General features: G+C 44.5%; 1 protein-coding gene across 1 annotated transcript; it reads right to left on the reverse strand.

The window, feature by feature from the left end:
• Positions 1–914: 914 nt before the first annotated feature.
• ZSWIM4 (zinc finger SWIM-type containing 4) lies at positions 915–16,241 on the reverse strand. The gene is made up of 14 exons (XM_075859162.1): positions 15,823–16,241; positions 14,476–14,677; positions 12,209–12,556; positions 11,671–11,819; positions 11,441–11,591; positions 11,166–11,342; positions 10,659–10,982; positions 10,422–10,559; positions 10,057–10,317; positions 7,326–7,461; positions 7,077–7,231; positions 4,123–4,286; positions 3,802–3,883; positions 915–3,709 (listed from the first exon to the last, which is right to left on the reverse strand). The coding sequence occupies exons 1-14, from the start codon at positions 15,934–15,936 to the stop codon at positions 2,832–2,834; spliced, it is 3,279 nt and encodes a 1,092-aa protein (XP_075715277.1). The 5' UTR covers positions 15,937–16,241; the 3' UTR covers positions 915–2,831.
• Positions 16,242–18,779: the final 2,538 nt, after the last annotated feature.

Here is an 18,779-nt window from a genome sequence, read left to right on the forward strand (position 1 = left end):
CCTCTCCTGACAGGACTATTTTAGTAATTACTTGTTTTACCCCATGAAACAATTCAGGATGATTTTTTCTAATACCCCTGCAATGTGCCGTTCCGGTTATTCCTACTACAAATTTATAAATAAATTGACAACTGTGGGGCAGCGTTCCCCTTGTGGAAGGAGTGTGTCCCTACACCGTCTCACTCTGGCAGCACTGATTGGACAATAACAGAGGAACAGCACAACGTAGCCTTCTAAGAGAAGACGCTCCAGAATTGTTAGGCCCTGTTCAGTTTTCAGCAGGCAGAAAATTCTGGCTCAAAATTCCGTCTGGAATTTTGATGTGCCTGCACGTGGTTTGCTGCGTTTTTCACCCGCGGCCATTCTGCGCCGTGGACAAAAAAACGGGGCGAAAAATGCTTTCTCTGCCTCCCATTGATGTCAATGGGAGGTCAGAGACAAAAACTGCCCGAAGATAGGGCATGTCGTTTTTTCCCGCGAGACGATTTTTTTTGTTTTTTGTTTTTTTTAAATCAATGGAAGGCATTTTCGGATGTTTTCCGACGTAGTTTCTGCGTCAAAAAAACTGTGTGAACAGGGCCTTATTTTATAGGGGAATACAATTATTTGTTAAAACAGACATGTCAGGAGAGGTGACCGGTCAGAGAGTTGCTTTAGGTTTCCATCAGTGGTGTATATAGAAGAGGGGTCTCATAAAAATTAAACTTGGCCCTCATTATCGGGACAGATCGGCCCCTTTCTGAGACCGTTGGGCCAACGTCGCAACCTAGTTAGCCATCAATTCAGAACCTCTAGTCCTGCACAGGTTCTCAGCACCTAAAAGCAAAGAGGATGGGACCAACCAGGACTGGACCCCATATTAACCGTACACCCTCGATTTCGATCATTGCAAAGTAAAACGAAAATCCAAAAGGTTTCTTTAAAATGTATTTTATGTCCTTAGAATCAAGTGTGACAGATGCATCAATAAATAAAGCAGACTGATAAATTCATATATTTATATATAGATATTTATAACTTTTTTTTGTTTGTTTTTACAGCCCGACTCCATATCCCCAGCAAAAAAAGTTCACGAGTGAGCGAGCGTCGTTCATATTTTACAAGTTCAAAACCTTCATTTGAGAAGCACATATAGCGCTGTGGTGGGGGGGGGGGGGGGGACACGACGGAATTGCGGGGCCACCGAGATATGTCAGGTGGAAAGCTTGTAACATCTTCCTGAGTTATGGATTCAGTGTACAATTTATTACTACTTCATTGCAGTTAGGGATTTTACTGGGGGTGGGGGTGAGGTATTAAGAAAAAGAATCCCCCTCTTCCAGCATCATCTTCCAGTGTTAGACATAAGGTCTTTAAAATTGCCTGAGGTGGCACACTTAGCAACCAGTCTTTCATAGCTACCAATCAGAGCTCAGCTTTCATTTTCTAACCTCTACTGTAGAAATCAAAGGTGTGTTCTGATTGGTTGCTATGGGCAACGAGGCCTCTACTTCCATGAGTTAGTTTTCATACCTGAGGCCCAGTGTTACAATGTCTAGGGGTTAGCTGTAAATACATATACAGTAATATACACTATAGAGGAAGCTGGCCGCCATAAAATATCTTCACAGCAAGTTTTTGGTCATCTGGGTTTAAACTAAAAAGGCCCAAAAATAAAATATACGGAATGGTGACTGGAAATAAACGTGCACACAAACCTAAACACTCAATAGGCAGCCATTTTGTGAGCAGATGCCATTTTGTTAGAACACAAAATGGCTGCCATCCCCTGTGTACTTGTGTAATGCCCTAGCGTCAGGTATTTTAGTCATCAAATACATCGGTGTCAGACAGCCATTTTGCGATATTGCATCATTATTAGAATGAACAATTCATCTATAGAGGATTAGCAACATAACAAAAACACCTGCCATCTCCATTATAGCTGATGCTTCAAGATTTAGGTTAAGCATCAGAGCCATTCCACCAAGACGCATCAACGACAACCAGAGGAAGGCAGCCATTTTGCAACTTGACTATTCAGCCAGTTCAGTGACTCTACCTTTAGTTGCTCATATAAGGATAATGGCTGCCTTCGCCATAGGTGACAGTTTTAACTTCTTTCCAATAAATATTGGTCTCTATTACAGTTATTGTACAGGTGTCAATCCAAAATGGATCCATAGTTTCAAAATGGCCACCATAAGCACAGGCTGGAATAATACTGCTTCAGGCCTGTTACGAAGCTTTGCTACAGTAAAGATGGTTACTGGGTAGTAGGGGGTGGGGTCGCTCTACATCCAACACCCACTAAGAGGGTTGGCATCGTTACAATACATTGCAGACATTTTTTTTTTTTGTTTTAACCTTAAAAAAATGATACAAAAAAATATTAATAAGTTAATACAGAAGACCCTTCAGAAATAAATATATAAATTCTGCTCTTTGCGGATAAATCCCCCTCCTCCAAATATCTTGCTCAGCAATACCAAAAACCTTCCGTGGCTTGCAGTCCAGTCCAAAAGACTTCTCATTGTTCATAAATATACCGTGACCCCATATTCATAACGGGTTATAATGTAGTCATTGGCGAGGGAGGGGGTTTTTACCAAATATATATAAATAAATAAGTTATTGAAAAACACAAAAAATGCACAATTCCAACTGAGATTCCGTGGATATTCTTCAAAAAGAAAATAAATCAATGTATCCTTCACTACAGCGTTCCTCCGCCAGCAGTACGATATATCCGATGTGGAGGGTCATACGCGCCTTCCCTTCCGCAGGGGGTTGTGGGTCCCAAAATAAGGGAGAGCTAAGTCCTTTAGGGTTATCCCCCTATAGTCTTCTATTCACCCGAACCGTTCTCGCACCAGCAGCATCAGTTTCTTTTTACCTTTGTAAGTTTGTTTCAGGTTATCCAGGAACTGGGCAAACTGGCGATGACCATCTGGTGCCAGCAGGAAAGTGTCTCGAGCTTTTGCGAGGAACTCTATAAACTCGCCATAATGTCGGGGACTGATGTGAGTGAGGCGGGAATGGGTGGTGCTGACATAAGCGCCAACTGCGGCTTCCAAAAGCTGGCAGAGTGGAGGCTTGTCAGCTCGTGGCACTGTTCCCCTGCTTCTCGGGTTATTAGCAGCAGAAAGGGACTGTGCCAGGCCAGGGGGTGCAAGGCTGCAGCGGCGTATGATATCGGACAGGACAGGGGCACACTGCACGCTTTTAATGACTAGGGGTACCACAGTGCTCAGCTCTACTTTGCCCAATGAGTGTGCCAGGGAGCAAGCCCACAGGACATCGCTGACCGCAGGGTGAGAGTCTTGGCTAAAACCTATGGTTAGGTTAGATAGAGCCAATGTGGCCAAGGTAAAAGCTCTCATTGGCAAGCCGCGGTGCTCCATGTAGCGGGAGACTGTGAAGAGATGGGAGTGCGCGCCAGGGCCAGAGCAGGCGCTATCCAGGACAATCTGGTACGCGGCTTCAAAAGAGGTGTGGTCCTTTTCACATAGAGTCAGGGCAGGTAGGGCACAGCTTTGGGGGTCCTTAATAGCACATTGTAAGGCCAGGGCCCGCGCACAGGAGCAAAGCTCTTCTCGTTGTCTAGGGTCCTGGCTGAAGCGCAGGAGGGTAGCGGGAGAAGTGCAAGACACAGCAACGATGCTGGTAGCTTCAATGGGGGTGAAGAGGGTGTACCAGTTCTGCATGACGCTGATTAGCGCTTGTGCACCTGGAGAAAAGAGAACAATGGGTTAAATTTAGTCGTTTGCTACAGAGCGAGAAAGACCGGGGTGAATACCAAGTCACAGCGAAGAACCTTACCAATCTCTGTGGCGCAGGACACCAGCCAGCGTACCATCTCCCTCCGTCTCCAGGTCAGGGTGGTTAGGGTCATTCTCATTACCTGCAGGAAGGAAGGAGGTGTAGAGATTAGCATAGGTAAAGAAAATTAAAGAAAAGGCGCCATTTTGAGACCAGACCCCAACTATACGTTGGTCTCCCTGAATCAATGCCCGTTTCTCCAGTGCAAAATAAGCAGGTGCGGGCATATGCATCTTCCGACCTTCTCCATTCACTAGAGGTGCCAGCAGAATCTATATATACCCTGTAGGAAAACTGAACGGAGTGAAGAGGAGGGCTAACCTGCAATCCTAACTCCAGAGAAATGTTTAGCAGCGTGGTATCAGGAGGAGAGTTGGGGGGAGTCGCAGTTTTGCAGGCGTCCTGTGCCAGCTTGAATAGCAGAGCCGGGGAGTGGATATGTTGTTGAATGGAAGCCAGGACTGTGTGAAGCCACTTGGGGTCTCCTGCGGTGGAAGAAGAGGGAGAGTTAAGAAAACAAAAAATAAAAAGATCTATAGTCACCACATAGGCAGATATTTTAGCGAAAAGCTTTAACCCCTTAGCGACCAGCCTATTTTTCGGCCTTAATGACCAAGTAATTTTTTTCATTTTTCAATCGTCGCATTCAAAGAGCTCGAACTTTTATTTTTCAAAAATTTGTTTTCTTTGTGGGACAAGTTGTATTATTTTTTTTAACGACAACATTTTTTGGGTACTTATCATTTATTATCAACTTTTATTAACTTTTGGGGGATGAGGGGGTAACTTTAAAAATACTTTTTTTTTTAAGTCTTACATTTACCTTGTGGTATAAATATTATTATGAAGACGTTACCAAATTTATACGTCTTTATTTTTTTTAGGTTTTGCTACTTTTGCACAATAAATACACTTTTTCAAAATTGTTTATTTTTGTTTCACCGTATTTTAAAGAACCACAACTTTTATTTTACTGTCGATGTAGCTGTGTGGCGGCTTATTTTTTGCAGGATGACTTGTTTTCATCGGTACCATTTTTGGGGTAAATACGACTTTTTGATCGCTCTTTATTGCATTTTCTTGGAAGACAAGATGTACAGAAATCAGGAATCCTGGCATCGTTTTTTTTTTTTTTTTTTTACAACGTTTACCGTGCGAGTTAAAGTGTAGCTGTTCGTTCTAGCGATTGGTGGGGGGTCTCAGTGCTCGGACCCCCACCAATACAAACTTCAGACATGTCTCTATGACATGTCAGAAGTTTGTCAAACTTTTAGCTACACGTTAAAAGAACTATTTATTATAAAAACTTTATTAAACTATTCTTAACTTTTTTGTTTTGTCCCACTAGGAGACTTTACTATGCGACATTTTGATCACTTTTATAATACACTCCAGTATTCTTGTATTGCAGCGTATTAGACCTGTTCGGCATCTATTAGGTCCTGCCTTAGGAAGAGCCTAATAGGCATTCCCTTAAAGAAAAACTGGGGGCCATAAAAACCATTTGCACCCGGTGATCATGTCACATGTGTGCTAATGGGGTGAGAAGGAGCCCCTCCCTCTAAAGCCACTTAGATTCCACCGTCACTACTAACTGCGGTATCTTAGGGGCTAAATCGATGCTCGCTAGAGCAGGTGCCCGGTTGCCTTTAGACAGCCCGACACCCATGCCGGCCTTACGTCGCAGAATAAGTACCCTTAATGACCGGGGAGAAAAACATATTGGCGGTCATTAAGGGGTTAATTATATGTAAAATAGCTATCACCACCACTAGAGGCACTGTTTGTCAATAGGTCAGCACATTTATAACGTCATAGAAGCCACTATACCGAGAATAGGAAAAAAATCCATTAATTAGAATTATTTACATGGGCAGGGTTTGAGGGGGGGGGGGGGGGGATACAATGTTGTTGTTTCTTCTGTATGTTGATATACTGGAAATGCTATATATGATGCTGATACAGTGGTTGTCTGACGGTCAATGTATTTTTGCTCTTGTTAATAAACATTGGACGGATTTTTTTAAAAATTAAAAAAAAAAAATTATTAAATTATTATTTACCAGGGTATTCCCATCTCAGACATTTACGGCACATCTACAGGATCAATGTTCCCAATAAGGTGAGCGGCTGCAAGGCCATGTACCTTCCACGGCCCCACCCGGCTCACTGAACTTTAAAGCCTGCGCACTGTCAGTGCGGCGGGCGGAAGTTTCTCAATCTCCTCCCTCACTCACCTTCATGGAGCGGCCACCCAATGAGAACTCCCGGAAGGTGAGAGAGGGAGGAGATAGCCCAGAGTATCAGAGACGGCATGCAGGCTGTCTGCTGACAAGTGAGGTCGGTGCCGGGAGTGGACCAATCCAGTCACCTGACATGAGGTCTGGTGACTGAACTGGTCCAATCCTTGTGCCGTCACTGACCCCAGACAAAAGTGATCCGATCTTTGCCGCATGAGCACCTCCTCCTCCTCCTGACGGTGAGTCGTGTCAGGCAGAGCGGAGAGTTGTAGCGGTAGGCTACCGCTCTCCTCACTTTGTACAAGGGAAGGGGGGAGGCTGTGCGGCGCCATCTACAGGGACAGTGGTGTAATGAGGGATTCTTTCACTGATGCCTATATTTGGGGTTTATAACGGTCGCCTATTTTACTGGTGGACTTGTAATATTATAGTATTTAAAAAAGTAATTAAAACGAATTTAACAGAAGTTTACTTAATCTCTTATGTAGTATGATATATTAGAGTTTACTGGGGGTATTACTTTAGGTCATCAGATCGCCCACCATTGATGGAGACTCGCCCTGCTCCCTAACTGCCCCGCTCAGGAGATGCCAAGACTTAGAGGGAACATTGCACAGGATAGGCCACAGAATGTCCGATAGGTGCAGGATCCGCCTATTTCTAGAACGTGGCCCCCTGACCCTCTTCCTACCACCTGCCGCCGGACACCAGAGTTACAAGGTGGCTGGGTTTTGCGTAGACAGCCAATGTACGTGTTGTTACGCGGTTTCTGGAATTTAAAGCTACATGAACAGCGTAGCAAAACACGCTCGGCTATTTCTGGAAGACCCAGTTACCTTGTAAGTTAGTGCCCAGCATCCAAAAAGGTAGGACTGGGGTCAGAGGGCCCAGTTCTAAAAGATAGGTGCAAGTCGCAGAGATGGGACCCGCATCTATCGGACATCTACGGCATATCCGGTGTATGTGCCATAAATATCCGAAATGGGAAATACTCCTTTCCCACATTCTTTAGAAAAACCCACCCAGGAACCATACCTTTAGCGGTTGTCAACATGGCGGATGCCAGTTCACATTGCCGCGTTTCTAGGTGCCCCAGGATAAACCAGCGAGGAAAGCGACTGGTCAGCATAGAGTCCAGAGGTATAATGTCAGATCCGTGCGGAGGGATAACAGACTCAAGAACCGGGAGCCTGGAAGTAAAGGAAGACCAGATTAAGATGTTTGAACCACCAACTGGTAAAACGAATAAAATTTAGAGAATGCCAATATCATCTCGGCACTTACCTCATGGCTCTCAGGGCAACACGATAAGCCAGGTCTGAATCATGTGGGAGCAAAGTAGTGAAGAGGAAGCGTGCAAACGTATGCATAGGAACACTCTCCCGGTAGATCACTTCTCCGAATCCACTGAATGGACCACCTAGGGGAGATGAATAAGGAATCCGTATTGAGACATACAACCATTGCCGCAAAGTAATAAATAGCCCCCAGCGTTTAACCCCCACCATAACTCTATTTAATTCTGTTGCTTATACACAGTCGAGTCACATTATTATGACCATCTCCTACTTTCGACATTGGCAGCGCGGAGCCCATGAAGGCAGTGATGTGTGGTGGGTATATAAGGTGTGTGATGGGCTTTCTGATCACATATCACTCGTTGTTGCCAAGGGTAAACGGGGCGATTTATCAGAGTTGGAAAAAGGGATGTTTATTGGTTTTCGGGCCGAGGGTGGCGGTATTTCTCTACAGCGCAGTTTGTGAACTGTTCGCGTGCTGCTGTGGTGAAAGTATCGTGAGTGGACAAATGGCGCCATTGAGAATAACAGACATGAAGACTGCGGAGCAGCACGTGCCATGGATGTGAACGTCGGCTACGAAGGTGCGCGAGGGCCGAACACGCTACAGCTCACCGTGAAAATCAACAAGGGGGCCACCAGACGTGTGTTTAAAAGAGTTCCGCGAACATCCTGTCTATGTGAATTATATTCACTGTATAAACGGATACTGAATTTCGTTCAATATTAATATTTTTCACCGCCTGAAAGAACGATTAAAATGTCTCTTTATTAGTTAATTTGATTAAAACATGGCTCAAAAGGCCCAATTATCCAATACAGGCAAAGGCAAGTGGTCAGAAAAAAAAAAAGAGAAGCGTCAGCGGGTGATCGTAGGTGTATCCACCCATAGATGGCAGTCTCTCCTTATATCATAAACGTTCACTGAACCCATGCCATTAATGGTCCACGTAATCCTACGCGTTTCAGTACCACCTAGCTATGTGATGACATCAGGGATTATTTAAACATTGATCAAAACGACCGGATAGCACCGTTTCTGTGCTTATTAAGAGCCCCGTATTATTCATGATAAAGTAAACAGGATGTAATTATGTCATAAGGAGTATGGTGCGGTCTAAACATGTTGCCTAGTAACGGCAACGAGAACCAATAGGGACAAGGTGACATCCCTGTATGTCCCTTACCATATCCCTTTCTGCCCCGGTGGGACACCAAGCTACGCTGCATAACAGTGTAGGTATAAGAAATCCCAAGTTAGAAGGATACACAAATGCATCTACTATACATAAAGTCACAACAGAACAGATACAAACTTCAAGAGAGGGTATAGTCCGAGGAAGCAAGGATAGGAAATTTGCTCATTCAACCCTTGTGGGTTAATAATCTGCATCCTAAAAATCCATTCCGCCTCCTTTTCCAAATTTTTGGTCGAGTTTCCATCACAGATCTTTCTCCCGAATTCCCTACTTGTTTTACCAACGTATTGCAACGGACATCCACACGTAATAAGGTATACAATCCCCTTGGTTTTCCAAATGATGTAGGACCTGTTCTCAAAAGTCTCACCAGTCTTTGAACTCTTGAAATTCTTACTACACAGAATGGACACGCAAGCCCTGCACGATCCACATCTAAAAGTCCCTTTTATCTACACATAGATAGGTGGTAGTGAAACGCGTAAGATTACTTTTTTTCTGACCACTTGCTTTTGCCTGTATTGGATAATTGGGCCTTTTGAGCCATGTTTTAATCAACTTAACTAATAAAGAGACATTTTAATCGTTCTTTCAGGCGGTGAAAACTACGGTGTATGTGGCTCGGAAGCAGACGGATGGTCACTGCTCCGACGCCAACCAAGGTGCATCAGAAAAAAGGCTTCAAATTGCCTTCTCCGTTGAGTCACGTTTTCGGCTTCATCGAACGGATGGAATCTGGCGTGTCAGGCGAGAAACCGAGAACAAACACCCTGTAACCATTGCTGGAAGAACAAGCTGGTGGCGGAAGCGTTATAGTCTGGGGAATTTTTTTCAAGCCATCCTCTGGGCCACTCATCCATGTGGAAGGCTCTGAACCGATTTGGGTATGAATCCATCGTTGCAGATCACGTCCACCCATACATGCTGTTTGCCTTCCCTGGGGCAGATGGAATCTTCCAGAAAGACAATGCGACGTCACACGGCTAGAAATGTCCGACAGTGGTTGGTGGAGCACGACTAAAACTTCCAAGTACTTCCCTGGCCCCCTAATTCACCAGACTTTAACCCAATTGAGCATCTGTGGGACCTCAATAGTCTTGTTCGCCCTATGAATCCTGCCCAACGCACCCTCCAGCAAATATGGGATACACTGCAGTCAGCATGGCGCCAGATCCTGAGACCACCGACCAGAACCTTATTCAGTCACCCCCAGCCCGTCTAGCTGCTGTCCGTTCTGCACATGGCAATTACTCTGGATACTAGCTGGGGGGGGGGGTCATAATAATGGGACTCAACTGTGTATATTGCCGACATATTCCGCAGCGCCGTACAGAAATGGTCATCACTGACCGTCCCTAATGGGGGCCCACAATCTAAAATCCTTAACTATGTTTTTGGAGTGTGGGAGGAAACCCACGTGAACACAGAGGACAACATACAAAGACCATGCAGAGGTTTTCTCTGGTCACATTCGAACCCATGACCTCACCATTAAGCCACCGTGCTGCCCTCACTAACCTTCTAAGAGTAACATGGCTTGCTTCCGGAGAACCTGCACCAGCCTCTCCCCCATGTCCAACGTTCCGAGAAGGCCAATAATCTGCTCTTCACTTCGGACTAGCTTGTCTTGGGCGTACAGGCCTTCAGGCATTGCTCGTTGCTGTCCTAATCCCATGAGCGCCACTTCCAGTGCCAGACAGAGAAGAGACTCTCCTGACGGGGAACCACCAGGTACGGGAACGTGTTGGTACATGACCTTTCTCTGTTCTCCACCAAGCTCTGAGAAGAAAGAAACCAAGTCAGAAGGTCCCAAGACAGATGTCCTCTTCAGAAGTCATTAGTTAGTGCAAATAGCTGGTTATAAACAACTACATTTGTTGTACCCGGGTAAGGAGCTGGTCCTTCATCTTCTGGTAGGCTAGCCTCCAAAAACGTCCTACAGAGACACCCAATAGGATCAAGTGGGTGGCCAATCCATCCCTCTAGATTAGTGAGAGTTGTGCTGCCTTTCATCTGAAGTTCTGGAGAGGAAAAATAAATGGGAGTTGAAATGAAACCCATTGATGCTTCACCACCTTCCGGTGCCCAGTTTCCACCATTTGACCATCTCTTGGTCTCACCTTTCCTCTGCTGCTTCAATCCCTCCATCTGGTGCTGGCGTTGCAGCCTCATGGTGTTAACCACCGAGACAGCTAGCCTCAAAGCCTGGAGTGGGTACCCATGCGATCTCAGGGCATCGACACGGGCACAGGCTACCGGAAAATGGTCTCCAAGCCAGAGTGGACGACCGTGAGGGTCGTAGGACAGCTTGTCAGTGCTACACTTCACACTTGTTCCTGAAGCGCAGGTATCTCCGTTTAACAACCTTTGTAAGTGGGGATCACTCCAGCGCAGTTCTCCTGCCTTAAGAGCCCGGGCGAAAACCGTTTGACGGGGAGCAATGACTGGAAATGAAAACAAAATGGCTTTTAAAATACGAACTGGACTCCAGATTTTAACAGGAGAAAAATTATTATCTATGGGAAGGTGAAACAAAAACACCCTTATAATATAACGTATGGGCTTCCTAATACCTAGACCAGTTTGCAGAAACTGCATTTCATGCCCTTTACCCCTTATAGTCATACCTTGGCCACCAACGGAGCTCTGAGGTTGAATCTGTGCCCCTGGACCATCCAAGGAATAGTTTCCTTCCTCCAGAGGACAGACGTCCATGGCGTTCCACCTCCGTAGCAATTCCAGCCAAGATTCCCTTTCCTCTGGACGGCAGTGGGGACTGAGCACCACACACACCCAAAGTGCGCCTGTCAGGGAAAGAAGATGCCAAGGTGGTCACATTGAGTCCATCAGAGGTCCAGATCGTCCCTGTATTCTGATAGGTAATCAAGAACTACCATCTTACCCAGCTCATCCCAAAGCTGCCGACATTTATCAGTCATTCCGGCGCCCTGCTGCCGCCACAGAGCCAGCCGCGGGTCCTCCAAAAACTGCTCCGTCATCAGGATAAGCATCCGGGCTCCATTAGAGTCCCGCATCCTCAGCATCTCCCGCACCTAAACACACAGGACCCATATGGTTAAGAGAACGTAGTGGTGGGATTAAGCAGAGCCAGGGCTGCAAAGAGTTAATCACCTTGCTGAACATAGACTGCAGTTGCTTGCTCGCTCCATAGTATCCACCGTTTGACAAGAGCTGCTTCACTTGCTCCTGAATTTGCTCCTCATCCAAATGCCAACAGTTGTCATCTTCACGTCCGGCACCGGCTGTGGGGTCTGGGGCTCCTGAAAGCCAAAGCAATAAATTACGAGCGAAAACTAGAAAATGTGGCTACTACTGTCAGGGCATGCTGGGGGTTGTAGGTTTATAGTCTCAGGTGACAGACCGCTAGAATAATGCATTCTAAACCAGAACTGCTCCCCCTGGTGACCGTCAGGTGGAACTGCACACCCGGCGGACACTCCTAGGCCCGTCAACGCCACAATCATCGGGGGGCAGGGGAGCAGTAAACACACTGCTAGCTGCCGTAAATTTGTAATAAAGTGGTCAGGTAGGGGTTAAATGAACATTCTGGCAAAACTTCTACACGGTTTTTCTCCTAGTGCTGGGCCGGAAGGGATCTTAATGGATCCTTTAACCCTTTAGGGTTCTCCGCCATCTTTATCCGTCTTACCGTGCACTCTGTTAATCTCTGATCCCAGCTGCAGGATCTCGTCCGCCAGTCGCTGAGCGGTGGGCAGAACTTCCGTGTGATGCTCGCTGATCAGATACTGTACAAATTTCTGCAACTGGTCCCGGTTCATTTGGGAAAGCGTCTCCGAGATGGGAAGCCGCAGCTCCACCGATCGGGCTCGTCTGATGCGATGTAAGGATAGCGCCACCACGTGGGCGCAGTAGAAAATGTCTCTGTTTTCGCAGCCGCAGCTGACCGACGTGATCTTGCATCGGTCAAAACTGATAGACACTTGGTAGGTTCTTTCCGGTTCTCCCGGTTCTGTGACCGATCCACTGAGGTGAAAGCCTGCCGCATTAAAAAAAAAAAAGGACAGAAGTTAAAGGGGCGCCCTAAGAAATACAGGCGAGGTTCTACCTTAACCAAGAACACATTCACCCTGCAGAGAAATAGACAATTATCTAGACATCGCTGGATCCGGATGAGGCCAGTGAATATCTGTTATAGGAAGACTTCAGTGGTTGTCATCCAACTTTCCCAGACTCCTGAATGGCAAATCTACTTAATCATGCATGGATAGAGGAGAGGATGTATATCACTAGGTAGATTTGCCAATCTGGACTATAGAAGAGCTGGGTGACAACCCCTATATATTGTTATATACGCTAATGAGTTATAATATAATGGAGAATACATTACATTGGGGATATTTTTCTGACTTATTAATGGCCACAAACCTTCCAGGCCTATGTATAATGTATCTGGATCAATGCACAGGGTAGAGAACACGGATGTACTTTCAGGACCCGAGGGCACCATGTGGGTTCCATAAATCCTAAGATGGCCCATCAACGATGTAAACCAGACCCCCATAATCGACCACAGCCACGTAAGCCAACCCCGAAGTGACACATTGTGATTATATAAGAATGCTTATGTCTATATAGGAGTAGTGGGGGGGGGGTAGGACTACGCTTCCCATCTGTTCAGCCCCCCCTCTTTAACCCAATTCTAGAAAAGGGGAGGGGCCAGACAACAAGGACTCTTACGGATGTAACTCAGACATGCATGGGTTATTCTCAAAGGGGTTAGACACGGCATGCAGATGAATTATTACATGCCGGAGAATTAAGATGTCGTCAATGAGGCGGAGGACGGGCAGATTTAACGATCCAGGGGAAACCCTATATATATATATATATATATATAGATCATATAATACAGATGATTAAATCCACAATTTTACACCCCACCCCAGTGCGCAATAGATGGTTACACAAGCCCTGAAGCCTCCCGAGACCCTGAATGAGCCCCATTCACAGGCCGCAGTCTGTCCCAGGTCTCCACGGTCAGGACATGTGTGGGATCCGTGACGCATGACGACGGCCCAGTATCAGCCTCACATTGTCCTCATGGCAAGCCTCAGGCCCCTCTCTGTCAATGACACTTTTATCTGCTGTGTACAAAATACAATCACCCAGAGAGAAGAGAAGAAAAGGGGGGGGGGTGTCCCTGGGGGCTTCAGAGGAAAGACAAAAAAATAAAAATAAAAGAGATTAGCCATTCGGGTTTGATATCCTAATAAAAGGACGGGAGGAAAATAAATACCAGGGGGAATCTGGGGGGGGGGGTCGTTTTAAATTGCATATGAAAATAGAGGATCAAGCGAGTCTGGGGGCATGAATACAAACCCATCACAATAAGCGGTGGTTTTTCGATAGACGGACCCCCAATTCAATACGGACCAGGCAGTAAATCAGGTTGGCACATGTACGGGCGTGCAGGGAAGTGCCCGCTCTCAACCGCAAGGGTAGCAAGTCCGGACAAGCTCCGGCTCTAAGGCCACTGACTCACACGGGGACAAAAGCAAAACCAGTACTAAATAAAACCCGTTCCCGGTGACATGAGGAGCGTCACTAACTGTCACCTATTACATGTCGCTGCCTGCCGCGGCCTCAGGTGTGGATCAGGCTGCACTAGTGCCCTCCACATGTCACCCCTGGAAACGTGGCTCCGGGTGGCACAATGCGGTCCATTGACTGATATGGAGAATACACAGGACAATAGTGAACACACACACAGCCTGGCACCTGCTTCAAAAGAAATCCTGTTTGTATTCACAATAATTCAGTTAAACCTGATTTGCAAGCATGGGCTCTGCCCCCCCTGAGGGCGCCGCAGGCAGCACAATAATGACACCCTGTGCTCATTGTACACAGCATAATGGAGGTGCCACACAATGCCCGGCATGGGTGCAGGGGACTCACCCACTTGTAGAACTCTCTGCACCGCCCCGGACTGCAGCAGCTGAAGACCCCTATTAAAGGGGACCCTGGAATCTCGCTCGCCCTCCGGAGGGTGATAGCCCAGGGATGAATACATACAGATCTCCTTCTCACTGCGCGGGAAAGACCAGAATACTATGCGTTTCTGGACCGGTTCTGGTACCCGGGAAAAGCGCTCCTCTACCTGCAAGAAAAGTTATAAGTTAGAATATATACCTAGTAGAATATTAGGTTGTATACGGTTCAATTATACAGGAAAATTCCTTTAATACAGCAGGACATGTTCTGGATTAATGGACGGTCATTGGGTAGTATAGACAACACTTGTAAGGGTATAGAAACTCCCCTCCCCCAAAGACGACACAAAATAATCCACCAATATTAAATATAGTCCTCCGAGATCACAGATTATCAAGCAGTCCTTTCCTGGAATTCCGGGCTGTCAGATTAACGGAATTTTTTTTTTTTTTTTTTAAACAGCCCCCCCAAGAAGTCTATTTTTCATACTAATAAGGACTCTAGAGGGCGCTGTCACGTGCATATCAAAAACGCCAAAGACAGTGAAAAACCTATCCACGACATACAAGGCATTGACTTTTATAACCGATGAGCAATAATTCAGTAAAGCAGACAGACGACGAGCGGATATTTATTAAGACGCCGCTTATTAGTGAACGACATCCCATCGTTGTATTGATCGCGACATTCTGGATCTCCGGTTACTTCAAAACCCCCCCCCCGCCAGGAAGAGTGAATAAGACGAGCAGGGGCCCTGTGTACAATATACGACATATAACATGTGATCGGTGTATAGGAGCCGGGTGACAGGTGACACTCCCCGTTATGATGACACCTCCTGTGGTATTTAGGGAAAGGGTGGATGTAGTATGAGGAAGTGATGAGGTCACGCTGATACTATGATGCACAGGAGAAAAATACATCCACACACCTGCCCAAGCCCGGCAGATATACAATATACAGCATGAGGTATAGGTCATACCATCCTATACTATATACTAGTATGGATTGTATCCATACAGATCTCAGCGTGCCTGTACACAAATATAGTGTATACGGCCTCCATATTATACAGGTCGATGATAGATCACACATATACATTGCCTACATACACTGTATACATAGTGTGCTGTGTATTAGACTATTACTAGATATAGCTGGAGCTGTATATACGGAGTATATACAGTGTGTACATATTATATACAGTATATGCCGTCATGTTTTGTATATTACATATAGCCTGTATTGTATACACACACCATAGACAGATACGATTAACCCCTGACGCCCCATCACACAGCTGCCCATTACCTGTTCGAAGGCCCACGTCTCTGCCACTTTCTTGGCACTGAGATCCAGTAAAGAGTCCGGCTTGTACCTGGGCGTGAGGCCCGGACACCTCCTCTTCGAGGCTGGGGGCTCCATATTCCAGTCTTTGCGTCCCCCCGGGATCACCGCCTCCTTCTATATCCTCCACAGCTTTATCTCCGATACCCAATATATTCCAGGCCTGTCCTCTATAGACGATCCCCGGACTTTCCCACGGGGTGCGGCCGGCCTGTAGATCCCTCGGCCCGGCCTTTCTCTCTTACGACTGCCCCCGTTCCACGGCCCCTTTAAATCTCTTTATTAACAATGGGGATCGCGATCTTTATCCTAAGAACTGTGGACACGCCCCAATCTTGGACTCTCGGGCAGCTATTGGACTAGGGCACCAGTTCGTTTACATGTGTCTCCGCCCCTTCTACGCTACGCGTGTGGGACAAGGAAGTTCGAAGCTTGTCAATCACGATGAACCGCAGCCAATTGAAAAGCGAGTTGAGGAGCTTTAACTGAACGGATGTTCCATATAAGGACAAAATGGGCGGGGAAACGGCCTGGGAATCAATTCATTCATGTGTTTGCCTGAGGTCAAACAGTCACATGTGTGTCTGTGCTCTGAACCCACAGTACCCTGTATATAGATTTACATGACATTATACTGAGAGTATACGAGTAATCTACATGTCTTTAAAGTCTGTAATCTACAAAGTCTATAATCTACATGTCTGTAATCTATGTGTCTATAATCTACATGTCTATAAAGTCTGTAATCTACAAGGTCTATAATCTACATGTCTGTAATCTATGTGTCTATAATCTACATGTCTATAAAGTCTGTAATCTACATGTCCATAAAATCTAATCTACATGTCTGTAATCTACATGTCTAGTTTACATGTCTAAAGTCTGTAATCTACATGTCTGTAATCTGCATATCTATAAAGTCTGTAAACTACATGTCTATAATCTGCATGTCTAATTTACATGTCTGTTAAATCTCTGATCTCCATGTCTATAAAGTCTATAATCTACATGTCAGTAATCTACATGTCTATAAAATCTGTAATCTATTTGTCTATAATGCACATCATTAAAGTCTATAATCTACATGTCTTTAATGTCCATGTCTAATTGACATGCTTATAAAGTCTGTAATCTCCATGTCTATAAAGTCTATAATCTACATGTCTTTAATGTCCATGTCTAATTGACATGCCTATAAAGTCTGTAATCTCCATGTCTATAAAGTCTATAATCTACATGTCTGTAATGTCCATGTCTAATTGACATGCCTATAAAGTCTGTAATATACATGTCTACAGTATAATATACATATCTATAAAGTCTTTAATCGATATGTCTATAATCTACATGTTTGTAATCTACATGCCTGTAATCTCCAGGCCTGTAATGTATATGCCTATAATCTAAATGTCTGTAATGTCTCTAATCTATATGTCTAATTTATAAATCTACAATCGACATGTCTGTAACCTATATGCCGGTAATCTACACACCTGTAATCTATATGTTTATAATCTACACGTTTGTAATGTTCATAATCTACATGTCTGTAAAGTCTTTAAAACTAAATTCCTGTAATCTACACGTTTGTAATCTATATAGCTATAATATACATGTTTATAATCTACATGCCTGTAATCTACACGTCTGTAATCTACATGTCTATAAAGTTTATAATCTACATGTCATTAAAGTCCGTAATCTCCATGTCTGTAATCTACATGTTTAATTTACGTCTCTAAAGTCTGTAATCTCCATGTCTATAATCTACATGTCTAATCTACATGTCTATAATCTACATGTCTCATTTGCATGTATATAAAGTCTGTAATCTCCATGTCTAATCTACATGTCTATAATCTACATGTCTATAAAGTCTATAATCTACATGTCTAATCTACATTTCTGTACTCTATATGCCTGTAATCTACACGTCTGTAATCTATACACGTCTGTAATATTTATAATCTACATGTCAATAGAATTTATTATCTACATGTCTGTAATATGCATGTCATTAAAGTCTGTAATCTCGATGTTTAATTCATATGTCTATAACGTCTGTAATCTCCATGTCTGTAATCTACATGTCTACAATCTACATGTCTAATTTACATGTCTATAAAGTCTATAATCTACATGTCTGTAATATACATGTCTAATTTACAGGTCTATAAAGTCTGTAATCTCCATGTCTAATCTACATGTCTATAAAGTCTATAATCTACATGCCTGTAATGTATATGCCTATAATCTACATGTCTGTAATGTCGCTAATCTAAATATCTAATCTATAATCTACATTTCTGTAATGTCTGTCGTAATGTCTGTCACCTTTATGCCTGTAATCTACACGTTTGTAATCTATATGTTTATAATCTACTCGTCTGTAATGCTCATAATCTACATGTCTGTAAAGTCTTTAAAATTAGATTCCTGTAATCTACACGTCTGTAATCTATATATCTATGATATACATGTTTATAATCTACACGTCTGTAATGCCTGTAATCTACATGTCTATAAAGTCCGTAACCTACTGTACATGTCTGTTATGTTATGTAATCTGCAATCCTATCCGCCATTGCCCTCCCATATATATTAATGGTGGTGCGCACATGTAGAATCCTATACAGTGGGAGGCTAGGCCCTTTAAGGGTATGTTCACACAGGGCGGATATGCTGCTTTTCTGCCGCAAAAAAAGCCGCAACATCTGCTATTTGTTGCGGGTTTTACCTCCCCATTGAATTCAATGGGGAAAACCGGCAATAAATAAGCAGCGATTACGCAAATACAATTGACGTGCCGTGGATTTAAAAAAAACAGGTCAATTTCTGAGGAGTTTTTTCCGCTTATCATTTACGAAGCGTGCGGATGAGAATTGTTCAAATATCGTCCACTCTGCTGCTACTGTATTATG

This window comes from Rhinoderma darwinii, chromosome 3, assembly GCF_050947455.1.
Source record: "Rhinoderma darwinii isolate aRhiDar2 chromosome 3, aRhiDar2.hap1, whole genome shotgun sequence".
Lineage (NCBI taxonomy): Eukaryota > Metazoa > Chordata > Amphibia > Anura > Rhinodermatidae > Rhinoderma > Rhinoderma darwinii.

What these genes read in the sequence shown, in the direction of transcription:
- ZSWIM4 (XM_075859162.1), bottom strand. Translation starts at nt 15,936, where the DNA reads ATGGAGCCCCCAGCCTCGAAGAGGAGGTGTCCGGGCCTCACGCCCAGG. An exon ending in AGGACCAGCTCCTTACCCGG is followed by an intron (nt 10,318 to 10,421) that starts GTACAACAAATG and finishes CTTTCTTCTCAG; the next exon opens with AGCTTGGTGGAGAACAGAGA. An exon ending in AGCCATGTTACTCTTAGAAG is followed by an intron (nt 7,462 to 10,056) that starts GTTAGTGAGGGC and finishes CATCTCCCCTAG; the next exon opens with GTGGTCCATTCAGTGGATTC.